At 43.9% G+C, this 12,644-nt stretch overlaps 1 protein-coding gene and 1 non-coding gene across 2 annotated transcripts; both read left to right on the top strand.

Moving 5' to 3' along the window:
* Positions 1 to 2,153: 2,153 nt before the first annotated feature.
* LOC128837435 (60S acidic ribosomal protein P2) lies at positions 2,154 to 9,952 on the top strand. Its single transcript, XM_054028628.1, has 5 exons — positions 2,154 to 2,264; positions 3,306 to 3,429; positions 6,995 to 7,043; positions 9,158 to 9,250; positions 9,833 to 9,952. Exons 2-5 carry the CDS (start codon positions 3,307 to 3,309, stop codon positions 9,907 to 9,909), a joined length of 342 nt encoding a protein of 113 aa, XP_053884603.1. The 5' UTR covers positions 2,154 to 2,264; position 3,306; the 3' UTR covers positions 9,910 to 9,952.
* Positions 7,248 to 7,380, top strand: LOC128837532 (small nucleolar RNA SNORA52). Its single transcript, XR_008444970.1, has one exon. It is a non-coding gene; the product is annotated as a small nucleolar RNA SNORA52 (small nucleolar RNA).
* Positions 9,953 to 12,644: the final 2,692 nt, after the last annotated feature.

Consider the following 12,644-nt stretch of genomic DNA (forward strand, 5'->3'; position numbering starts at 1 on the left):
ACTGATGACTTCTCAAGATCCCTTCCTGGCCACTTTTTGTGAGATAAACCAGGCTGTGTATTTACCAGTGGGAGAATCAGAGGCCATGACTAACTATCTGGGGTGGGGGTGGGGGAAATCAAACTAGAGCTGAAACACAGCAATTTTCTTATGTAGAAGGGAATGGGAAACCTAGATATTTAAAAACTAGAAATTGTCCCTCTATTTAGTCTCTCAAAATAAAAGGGAGGAGGGACCCTCCTTGTGGGGGAAACTCTTTGAAAGAGTGTAACTTCCTTATCACTGAATACAGTGGATACTAACCCCAGCTATGGGATTTTTTTTTTTCCTGACCCTGGGTAGGAGACTGGGGATAGGAAATAAAAATGGGTCTTTTCCAAGCCCTCCTGTGCGTGGAGCCTTTGTTACAATTCTCAGCCAAGGGGGTGACCCACGTCTGCCTGGATTGGCCCCAGCGCTCTATGCGGGGCCGTTGGCTGTGGAAACCACGGCCATGGGAGGAGGTGTACCATGTTGTTGTGAGCGCTTAGTGTGTCGAGCTGCCGTATGGCAGCCAGGAAGGAGTGAGTGCTGGGCAATCTCCTGCCCCCTGCTCTGCCCTCTCTGCAGCCCCACTACACCCCAGCTTGTCAGGCTGTGAGGGGAAGGTTCCCAGTGGGCCTGGCACCACGGTGCTGCCCTCACCCAGCACAGGCTGGAGGTCTTGGCACCCCCAATCAGGCCTGCACAACTCATAAAGCGGCAAGGGCCATATTACTCCAAAGAAAATAGCCGAGGGCCAAAACCCCCAAGCCCCGCCGAAACACCCCCCCCCCAGCACTCCTGTAAGGCGGCGCCTCCTGCTGGTCTTCTTGGGAATTAGCTCATCCAGCCGTTGGAGCGCCCTCTGCAGGCCAGTGTCCTGCTGCCGCTGGCCCCGTGTTCCTCCCAGACCCCGGTGCCCTTTGATCTGGCGTGCTGCCCCCTGGCAATACCCCCACACTCTGGCTCTAGGTCTCCCCTCTCTGGGGAACCCCCAACCCTCTCCCCACCTCACCTCAGTATAAGGCTACTGCCAGTCAGCAACTAGCCCCTGTGCCAGAGTGCAGTATAAGCCACTCATCACAGGCAAGGTTGGGTTTGGACCTGCTGCCTCTCTCTGTAGCTGGGCTGCCCCTCTGCAGCCCTGGTACTGGTCTTAGGCCCTTAGCTAGGGCCGCAGCTTGGGGGGTTTCCAGGCTGGAGCTCCCCAGCTCCTCTAACCTTCCCCAGCCCTGCTCCACTCCCAGTACCCTGCTCAGCTCCCTAGCAGAAAGGCCCTTTTTTCTCCAGAAGCCAAGGGAGACTTCCTCTGGGCCTCTGGCTCACAGCCTTTTATACAGGCCAGTTGGGGCCTGATTGGGACATGGCCCAGCTGCAGGCAGCTTCCCCAATCAGCCCAGCTTTTCCCCTGCCACAGCCCTCCCCCAGGGCTGTTTTAAGCCCTTCGGGGCAGGAGCAGGGTAACCACCCTGCTACACCCCCCCAAACATCCCCCGCCCCAGTGCCACCCACACCACGGAAACAAACCCTCCTTCCCCACCTTCCCCCTCCCCCGTCCCCTGTTGCTTGCCTCTTCAGCTGCACATGCAACAGAAAAACCTCTCTCCCAATTGCCCCCCACCACTGGCCCCCCGCTTGCCTCCTCAGCCACCCCTCCCCTGCCAGCTCACCTACCCCCCCCCGCTCCTTGTCTCTTCAGCTACATGTGACAGAAACACCTGTCCGTCTCACCTGCCCCCCCCCCGTTCGCCACCTTAGCCACCCCTCCCCCACCGCCAGCTCACTTGCCTGGTCTCTTACCTCCTGCCACTGGCTCACCCTCACTCTCCGGAGTCCAGCCTCACACTGGCCCCTTCAATATCCTGCCTGCCTACCGGCCAGCCAACCAACACCCGGCTGTTGGCTTCCCTACTCACCTCATGCGGCCGCACAGCGAGCCCAGCTATTCACCCCCCCCCATCGCATCGCATGTTGTGCAGGCCTTGTGCTTCTCCCCTAGGTGTGTCTCCCACCCCGGGCTTTGCTTTAACGTCTAGTGTCATGGCGGCCGCAGCCCCAGTAACAATCTCACTGCTCATTGGCTGTCTACCCGTCTCGGTTCGTCCAATGGCAGAGCTGGGTGGTGGGGCGTTGGAAAAAGGAAGACGGGCTGTCTAGGCCCTTCCCCTTCCCTTTAGCTGCCGGGCCGCCGTAGCGTGTGCACGTCCCTAGGTCCAGCTCCCGTCCTACCGCCACTCGGTGAAGTAAGTGTGCGGGACCCCCCCCTCCTTCTAATGGGCGCGCCCGGAGCTCCTGCCCTTGCCGTGAGCGGGGCTGGGCCGAGACCATGCGGAGCCGGGTGGGGGAGGAAGTAGCGATGGCGGCCATGTGCCCTGCCGCGCCGGGCGTGGGGCGTTGTGGGGTTGGGATCGCAGCGAAGCGAGGCGGGATTTTGTGGGGCTGGGCCCGGAGCGGGGCGCCACTGGGACGGGGAAGCTACAGAGGGGGATTTCCCAGGGCCGGGGGGAGCACCCCAGTGAATGGGGGGGGGGAACCTGGGCGTAGCAAAGTGGGGGGCGGTCTCCAGGGAGGGAGCCGGGCGGTCACTGGGGCGCCTCTGCCATCAGCATCGTGCTGATGCACTTGCCCCTCTATGCACAGCTCCTTGTAGCCCCCTGCCCCCACAGCTGGGGGAGCCCCCTCTCCTGGGCTCGCTGAGCCCCTCCGACGCACGGCCGCGCCTGCCAGGGACATGTCCAGCTGCCCCTCCGCCTACATTCAGTATTTTCAGCTTGCGATGGGCACTTACCCAGCGGGCTCCGTTCAAAAAGGTGCCAAGTTGCTACCTGCTCAAATTCTCTCCCCATATCCTATGATGTCGCTATTACTGGCTGGAAGTGTATATATTAACTTTCATAGTGGCTTTAGGTAAAAGCCATTTATCTTAGGACACTTAAAACCAACTGTCTTGACTAACAGCTTCTCTAAGGCCTTGTCTTCATGGGGGGGGGGGGTGAGGAGGGGACGTATGTTCTTAACTGGAGGTAACATTCTAGGGAAGATGAGGTAATTTGTAGTTCTCATATAGCTTAGCAGTTAGACTAGGCTCTCCCAGAACTCAATCTACTAACTCATGGAAACTGCCTCATCTTCACTAGGATTTTATCTTGTTAGCTAACTCAAGCTAAGAACACACTTTTTTTTCTTTTTTGTAGCTAGGACAGGGCTCCAGAGAGCTGGGAAGAAGTGCCTGGCTTCTAAAATCTGTAACAGCCTCCATAATAAAGATTTTAATTCTCTTTCAGAATGCGTTACGTTGCAGCTTATCTTCTGGCTGTCCTAGGGGGCAACGAGAACCCTGCTTCAAAGGACTTGAAGAAGATTCTCGACAGTGTAGGCATTGAGACGGATGATGAACGCCTGAACAAGGTGACAATGCAGTAACTGATAGTGTAATACCCAAATGGGAGCCACTTCTGTATTCACTTGGCTCTGAATCTTATCTTATTAATCCAAGGGATATTAAAAATATTTGTTTCTTTCCAAGTATGGGTATGTATGTTGTTATGGTCTCAAGTGCCAATTGCCCAATAAAAAGTATTTGGGCGTAGCATTTCTGTAGATCTCAGGTTCTCTTATTTACAAAAGTTCAGACTGAATAACCTCACTGGACAGAGCTAATACAAGTTGTTTCTAACTGATAGGTCTCTGTAATTAAAGAGACAGCTGGGTGATATCCTGGAGCTGACATGGCTACAACTACACTGCATACAACAGGGTCTACCTGATGGCTCTTATCAGAGGCTAGTAGTTGCCTGGTTAGTGGTCGCCAGTGGCAAAAAAAAATTCCAGTGAGATATAGTGTTCAATTTGCAGTTATGCACGGTCTCAAAATAAATGGATATAATTCTAGTGGAGGGTTACACTTTTCTCGCAAAAGGCAGAACATAAGAGTGGTCCCTCCAGCCCAATATCCTGTCTTCCGACAGTGGCCAATGCCAGGTGCCCCAGAGGGAATGAACAGAACAGTTAATCATCAAGTGATCCATCCCTGTTGCCCATTCCCAGTTTCTGGCAACATTATTGCATTACATTTATGAGGTGCCAAGTGTATACACCGCATTTTCCATAAAACATACAAGTCCTTGTCGCTGCTACAAGGGACATACGTCAGATATCAGGGGGTAGCCATGTTAGTCTATCCACAAAAACAATGAGGAGTCCGGTGGCAGCTTAAAGACTTAATAGATTTATTTGGGCATAAGCTTTTGTGGGTAAAAAAAAAACCCACTTCAGATGCATGGAGTGAAAACTGCAGATGCAGGCATTATTATACTGACACATGAAGAGAAGGGAGTCAAATAGTCATACATAGAGTTTGAGGCCAGAAGAGACTACTATATCATCTAGTTGGACGTCCTGTATATCAGAGGCCACTAATACAAGCTGGCCACTCGCACACTAAACCTAACAACTGGAATTAGACCAAAGTATTACAGCCCTCAGGAGACAAACTATTGTGTGCCACATGCAGAGCATAGGAAACACTGAGGTGGACCAATGTCTGAGACCCCTGCAATGGCATGGAAGTAAATGAGATATACCCAGATGATATAACATCTAGGAAAAAACAGACAAGATTCTGCAGGGTTAGTGTCAGCGAAGGGAGATTTAAATACTTCTCAATGTGGTGGAGCTTTCATTCTTTGTGTGTGTTTTAAAGGGTGTTGAAAAGAAAACAGTTGATTAAATTCTATAATATTTTTTTCCACTAAGAAATCATCTTATTTGCAGACACTGTGTGTCATATTACAAGAGATACATTAAGAGAGATGATATTGGGGAAACTAGGTTTTTCAGATGGATAGTTGTAATCTTCAGAAAGCCAACCAACAGAGTGGTTAGTTCTGTGCAACCAGAATCCATGCAGTACTAGGATATAGTTCTGCACTCTGAAATAGAGGTTCTTATTCTGTTGTGTGTTTCAAATTGACACTTTTTTTTATTATGGTTTCCAGGGCCTTCATAAACTCTTTCACTGATCATCCCTTTCCCACAATGTTCCGTTGGAATTTGTTCTTGTCATCATTGACTTATCTGTATTTGTTAACACTGACCGGATCTTACTCCAATATAACTCTAGAGGACTCTTCAAACGCACCTTTCAGAATAAATAAACACAAACATGACAATTCATATATTGCATACTTCACTTGAGCAGGAGATTAGTTGTTGAAAAATGTTGTTTAGATATGCATCCGAAGAAGTGAGGTTTTTACTCACGAAAGCTTATGCCCAAATAAATCTGTTAGTCTTTAAGGTGCCACCAGACTCCTTGTTGTTTTTGTAGATACAGACTAACACGGCTACCCCCTGATACTTGTTTAGATATGTTGCTATCGCTGAGCTGCAATGTACTTTTGACATTACAGTTCCTATCTTTAGAATCTTGCCTCCATTGTTTACATTGGTTTGTGACTCTCCATTATCCTGCACTGCTATCCAATAGCTGAAACACACCTGGAGAAGCTGCAGCACCCTTGACCTTTAATGCTTGTTTCTGAGATGGTAACAGTTTGTTTTCCTGTTTAATCTTTCCCAGCCTGGACTACAACTTTGATAGTAAAATTTTCCATTCCAGTGAAAAGCTGAAATGATCAGCTGGGTTTTAGCATAGGTCAGAGTACTGAGGAACGCACAGCACTTTAGGATGCTGGTTCAGGATCCCGTGCTGCAAAGCATGCACATAGAAGGGGGTACAGCATCAGTCTCATAAATGCCTTAACAAACCATTGCAGAGGGTCTGTTTTGTGACTTGTAGAAGGCTTCTATATTCTTTATTGCTGTCAGCTTCCTGAATTCATTGTGAACTCACTGAAATGGATTTCATGAGGAGATGACTACAGAAAAGCACAGATGCTCCAGTGTGTCAGTCTTCAGTTTTCATCTCATGGCACACTTATACTTTTATTTCCAACTGTGGACTTGTTGGATTTCAGTGTCCTATAGAGTGGATTGTATTTATACTTCTTGGTTATTCTCCTAAAAAGAGATTGAAATATGTTGATTTGCTACTAAATATAGCTTTTATACTAAATTTGGTCCTGCTTTTTGCTATCTATGTGGACACACTATGTTTACATAACCAGTTATATAGCTTAACTTGCATTTATTTTTACCTTTTTTGTGTTAGAAAATGATGAATGACACTTAATTACTAGATTAATTTTTTACTTGTGGCTCTATTTGGATGGAAATTAAAATTCAGTTTAAAAAAAAAAGCACAAAGCATTTAATTTTTGATAAAATAAAACTATCTTGAATGTGCTTGATACCTAAGGAAGAAAGTTTATCAAAACATGTTTTGCAGTTAAAACTGATTTATTAAACATAAGAAATATTATCTATAGTTGTTGAATTGAACTGATTATTTCTGGTCACTGTGTCCTTATTTTTAGAACTAGCAGATCTCATAATCACACTTAACTTTTGTTCATTGATTGGAAGAAGAAAACAAGTTTTCCTGCTTCTTCAGCTCCCAATTGGTTTCTTAACTTTAAATGAACTAGTCATTGAACTGAACCAGGGAAATAAAGTGAAATGAAGAAAATATTCTCTGTAGAGAGGCTCCTGCTGTCAAAATCTGGTTTAACACTTCAACAAACTCTGGTTCTTGGTGCTTAACCAGTGCTTTTCCCCAGTTCAGTGGGTTGACTTTCTTTAAAACTTCAACAGCAAACATGTACTACTTTAATACTATTTTTATAATTATTTTAATAGATCATAAGTTTAGGTCTTAACATAGGTTGTCAATTTAAAATTAAATTTTAAATAAGTTATTTTAAAAAACCTTTATTCATTGTTTCTCCTGAGAAATAAGGCAAGATGGAATCTTACAAGCAGCTGGTTAGGTGGTATTGCACAGAAACCTGATTGAAAAACTTTTAAAACAGCTTATCAAACAATTTGTTTTAATACTTTGTAATTTCCTTAGGTTATTGGTGAACTGAACGGAAAAAATATAGAGGATGTCATTGCTCAGGGTAAGTAAAATCTCATGGTGTTGGCATGGGGGTGACATTTATGATGATTGCCTCTCTAGTTCAGTCACTAATTTAAAGATCCTTAATGGCAGAGAATTACCAGATTTTGTGTTTTCCTCATTTTGTTTTTTCTTCATTAAATCAGACTTGCTTTAGAGGGCTCTCAATTAAGATACAAATTGGGATAAATCATATAATGGGTAGGGGTCCATCCTAATTCCTGCAGGTCAGTGCCAGTACCTGCTAGGTTTCGCTTGTGGACCAGATTAAACTGGAAAGTGCTCTTAAATATGAGTTTACAGTTAGTCTGCTCATAACAAGAGTTTTCTGGACATGTTGCTAGGTGAGAGAATGAGCCAGATTTTAGCATTCTAAATTGTAGTTCTTGGTTTACCCAATTGTGTTCTTGAACTTTCTTTTGCAGAGAAGTCACTTCATGAACTAAACACTTCGTTCACACGCCTTCTGTTCTTTATTTCAGGGAGACCTAGAAATGATAAATCTTATTGAGAGAGAACACTGAAGTGAAAAATCACATTTTATTTTCAGTGCAAAATTAATAAATATGAATTTAGAAAGGCACAACAATTTGAATGTTCCACTTGTGGAATATTTTGCTCTGACCAAATACGTTGTTTTTAGATAACCCAAAGCTCTCTTCCTTCTAATCCCCATTCCTTCAAACACTTAAGCAGCTATTTTTGTAACTTTACTCACATGCCTAAGTGCTCACAGGATCAGGCATTAATGATTGTCAGTAAGTACAGCAGCTATTAGATACTTCTGTGAATGTTGTATAAAGACCTGAGAGAGCCATTATGCATGCAGAGACTTAAAATGATTCAGTTGTCTGCTGATGGAATAATTTTATTTTAGAAATACAGTAGAATCTCAGAGTTACGAACTGACCAGTCAACCACACACCTCATTTGGAACCAGAAGTACATAATCAGGCAGCGGCAGAGACCCAATAAAAAACAAAGAAACAAAAAAATATATAGTACAGTGCTGTGTTAAACGTAAACTATTTAAAAAAAAAAGGGGGAAAGCAGAATCTTTCTTCTGCATAGTAAAGTTTCAAAGATGTATTAAGTCAGTGTTCAGTTGTAAACTTTTGAAAGAAGAACCATAATGTTTTGTTCAGTGTTATGAACATTTCATAGTTACAAACAGCCTCCATTCCTGAGATGTTTGTAACTGAGGTTCTGCTGTATGTGGCTTCCTAGAATATCTGACATGATTATAAAACATGTTTATTTTGCTAGTTATAGGAATCTGAAATTCTAAGGAATTATTTAGAAATTGATTCTTAGAAATGGAGTACAAGCAAAAAGACTTGAAAACTTTGAAAGCAGAGGGAATCTCAGTATTCACAAGGGAAAAGGCAGAGAGCTAACTTTCCAGAAATTGGAGACATTAAGCAGTAGTGAGTTCACTAATCTCAAAGGTCCCCATCTGTAATGTAATTCCTACTGTGTTGGAGGGGCCTGGTTATTACACAGTACTCCTTGGAATAGCTAAAATGTTGTTTGGTCTTCTTCTATACATGGGAATCTAATCATATTCCCAAACAATGCTGCATTCCTGCGAAGTCCAAGGTTGTAGCACATTGTAGACAATATAGACTAGACAGGACCTAGCAGAGGTCATATTGGAAATGCTCTTCTCGAAGGATTTTCTTTCTTTGGTAAAGTTTGCTTGCTGTTGATGTCTTTTTAATATGGATTTAGAGAGCTTTGGGGGATTTTGTAGTCAAAAAAATTCTGCCCAAAACTATTGTCAACACCAGGTTGATTTTTTGGTAGGCTAGCTGCCCAGTGTTTCAGTCTTAAACTCTGGAATCTTGTTGTAGAATGTGCTGTATTTTAAACAAACAAAAATATCCGGCACCTTGTTGTTCCTTGCAAGTGGCTAGTGTGGGTTAATTTGTCAGAGGCTAGCCTGTAATCACATCCCTTATGTATTTTTATGTTTTTCTCATAGACGTGTCCATATACCATATTAACTAGGTGCCATCTTACTACATAACTTTGGTTCTGCACGTTGCAGTATTTGCAGGGCCAGGTCTACTCTGAGTGCTTAATTACTATTCTCCACCCTTTTGTTCCTTACAGGTAACGGCAAACTTGCCAGCATGCCAGTTGGTGGAGCTGTAGCAGTCTCAGCTGGACCAGGTTCTGCTGCTCCTGCTGCTGCACCTGCTGCTGGTGAGTATACGTTAAAATCTTAGTGCCTTAATTCCCATCATGTAAATTTAGGAAGCTTTTCCTTCTTTTATTGTAGTTTGGCTTCTTGTCCTGAGATTGAAATATTGACTGACATAGTTTAGTGCTGAAGACAATCTCTGCACTGTACCTGGGAATGAACTGTTAAAGTGGGGTACAGAGAAGGCGGTTAGTTAAAACCAGCCAATCAGTAAGAGTTATACACAGTTGCTTGCTCCTCACCTTCATTAATTTGTTCTGGTTTAAGTCTATAGAGCCAAAATGGACCCTCAGGTATGTGCATGCAACTCCTGTGGATGTAATTGAGAGTTGTGCATGTCTCTGAAGGCAAAATTTGGCACTTAATCTTTAAACTTATAGGTTAAAAAGAAACTGAATCAGTTAGCACCGCACAGAGTAGATATGGAGGCTGAAACTTAAAGGGGTGACTTGTGTCCATTTAATTGGAAGATATGCTTCCATGAAGAGAGCGTGTTTTGGGATCTCTTCACACCTGCAATGTCCAAAATGTACTGTAAATATTCCCAGATGAGTAAACACTGTTTAAAACTTTTCTCTCTGCAGCTGAGGAGAAGAAAGAAGAGAAGAAGGAGGAGTCTGAGGAATCTGATGATGACATGGGATTTGGCCTATTTGACTAAACTTTTGCTACAGAAGCTAATAAAACACTTTGTTTAAAATGGATGTTGAGGTGTTTTGTTATAATAACCCTAATGCCCCTGGAGTTTTCTCTCTTGTCTAACAGTGATCTGGATGTGGGCTTTGTTTAAAGGGAAAAAAACATCTTATGTAGCTTCGTTGATTCTGCATGTAGGTGAAGCCAATTACATTTATGCTCCTATATCACTTAGACACCTTTGAAACCCCACCCTGAGGCACCTAAACATGCACTTGATGCTAAATCATGTTGTGAAACCCAATGGGCAGAAAATCAGAATTAGCTTGTAAATTCTACTGCATCACTTCAAAGCTAATTCTCCTAAATTATTATATTCTGTAAATGACCAAAATGGCACTGATTTCTTTGCCGATTTAGATCTTATTCCAAAACTTGTGCATTCCTTTCCACCTGCATATTGCCTACAATGCTGTAACACATTCTGTAGGGATTTCACTTCCATCTCCTACAGATCTCTAAAAGCAATGCATACCTCAACTTCATCAAATGTGCAAACACAAAATCTAAAATCACTTCATAGCTTTGATATCAATTATATTAGCAGTTCTCAAAGTGTGGGTTGTGACCCCACTTTATTGGGATTATCAGGGCTGGGGTTAGACTTGCTGGGGCCCAGGGCTTAGGCTTTGGTCCCCTGTCCAAGGGACGTGTAGTAATTTTTGTTGTCAGAAGTGGATTGCGGAGCAATGAAGTTTAAGAACCTCTGACCACAGATTGACTTGCATTCCCTGTGTTTGGGACATTATTGTGGCTAACACTGCTGAAGTGATGTATAGTCTTATGCTGTCTTGTCTACATACAGGTATAGCTGAGATGTACAACTTGTATATTTAAAATGGTACAACCCATCCACTAGAGGATACAATTCTAGATTGGTATAAAGATTCTTATATCAGTAGAGCTTATTCCTGTATGGGAAGGGGAGTAAGTTCAGTGTAAGATGCCTTTACAGCTGTATAACTGCATCCACATTAGGGATTATATATGTATAATTTTCAGTAAAATATACCTCTAACCAACATAGTTATACTGATAGAAAAATCTGTCTGTAGACCAGGCTCAAATATGAAAGGCAGTGTTTGGGGGGGGGGGAATAGGATTGTGTTTTGTCAAGTTACGGTACCATTTTCAAAAGGTCTTTAGTAACTTGGGCACTGAAGTGCCACCGACAGTCACTAGTATTTAGGTGCCTAACTTGCTTAGGCACTCTTGAAAATCTTACCATTAGAGACCCAGGTTTCATGCATGCACCGTCCTTGCATAGGCTCTGTGCTAACTTATTTTAAACGGGGAATTCAACGGCTCTTCCTTGACTGCCTTCTAGGTTACAGTTCATGAGCTTGGCCAATATTAAGGGTAGTTTAAATTGCATGGAAATTTAAACAGGTGAGTTTTGAAATGACTTCCTCTTTCCCAGCTCAAAGACCTTTCCTTTAGGTTCCCTCTCTGACTCATTTAAAGTAGGTTGGTTCTGCTTTGCATTTTTTCTGTTAAGGCTAAAACATTATAAAATACTCTATAAACTGCTCAGTTATAAATAGATAATCAGCATAAGATGACCAATATTGTGGTCAATGGACAGGCCCCCAGAGTGTTGGGTTTTTTTATAAAAGGATACAAAGAAAAGTGAAAATTTGCCAAAAAGGAGGTATTTTTTAACTTTATTCTCCATTTTTCATCAGCCCTCTATGAGAAGATTAAAGCAGTGCTCACAGATAACTGACTTTGGTTTTTGCCATTTCAATGAGGTTTGTACAAAATAAAGGTTTTAAGGTTGCATCCCAGATTTCAGTTCAACAGGAACTTAACTGTGCTACAGTTCCAATATAATAAATAGCCAGTTTTTCCAGGGCCCGCAATGGTGTCAAGGCAAGATGTGTCCATAACAAGTGAACCTGGCATCAGTTTCTGGATAGATTTAAGACGCGTAGCACCACTGATCATGTTATAGTGGTTGCACAAGAGAGGATGAAAGCACAGTTGACAGTTGCAAACGTCTATGAAAGAAACAGGCACAGCCTCTTGCTTGTATGTAATTGAAAAAAGCTGATTGTGGCTGTAGCCTCTACCTAACTTTCTAATAGCAGCTGGAAGGGCAGCCAGTCTCCTAGGTTGCTCACTTGCCCCACAAATGCTGGGCTAGCGGCTAGCCCCTCCCTCAGTCAAAGGAGGTGATATTATCTCTGCCATCTCTTCCACTTGTTCCCCTACAATCAGTATCCTCTCCATGTTCTTTGAACCAATGGTAAGCCAGCTCATTCTCATCCAAACAGCAGCTGAGGCACTTGACCCTTCTGGCTGGTCGGAAAATAAGAGCTGGGCCCCCTCAGCATAGCGAAGGCACAGCAATCTCCACCTCCTCACCAACCCTTGTAACTGCCCCATAGCTCTCTAAAGAGGACAGGTGACAAGATGGAACCCTGTAGCACTCCCTGGGAGGGCCCCACCAGCAGCCTTTGAGAGCCTTTACTTATACAAGAATGGTCCCACCCCAAAGCAACCCCATTCACTCCTGGTACAGCCCCCAACTGAGTCCACACACCTTATGCTTAACAGTGTCAAAGGCAGCTGGCAGTTCTAAGAATGTCAGGGTGGAGATGCAATCTTGGCCCATTGCCAGGAAATTATCTACTGATGTAACAAGAGTTGGTCTGTCACATGCCCCCAAATTAACAAGTGTCCAAAGGTACTGTGGCC

This window comes from Malaclemys terrapin, chromosome 4, assembly GCF_027887155.1.
Source record: "Malaclemys terrapin pileata isolate rMalTer1 chromosome 4, rMalTer1.hap1, whole genome shotgun sequence".
Classification (NCBI taxonomy): Eukaryota; Metazoa; Chordata; order Testudines; family Emydidae; genus Malaclemys; species Malaclemys terrapin.

Bases quoted from the DNA above. Each gene is read 5' to 3' on its own strand.
- LOC128837435 (XM_054028628.1), top strand. From the start codon at position 3,307: ATGCGTTACGTTGCAGCTTATCTTCTGGCTGTCCTAGGGGGCAACGAG. The intron at 3,430-6,994 runs GTGACAATGCAG...TAATTTCCTTAG, and splicing joins ATGATGAACGCCTGAACAAG to GTTATTGGTGAACTGAACGG. The intron at 7,044-9,157 runs GTAAGTAAAATC...TGTTCCTTACAG, and splicing joins AGAGGATGTCATTGCTCAGG to GTAACGGCAAACTTGCCAGC.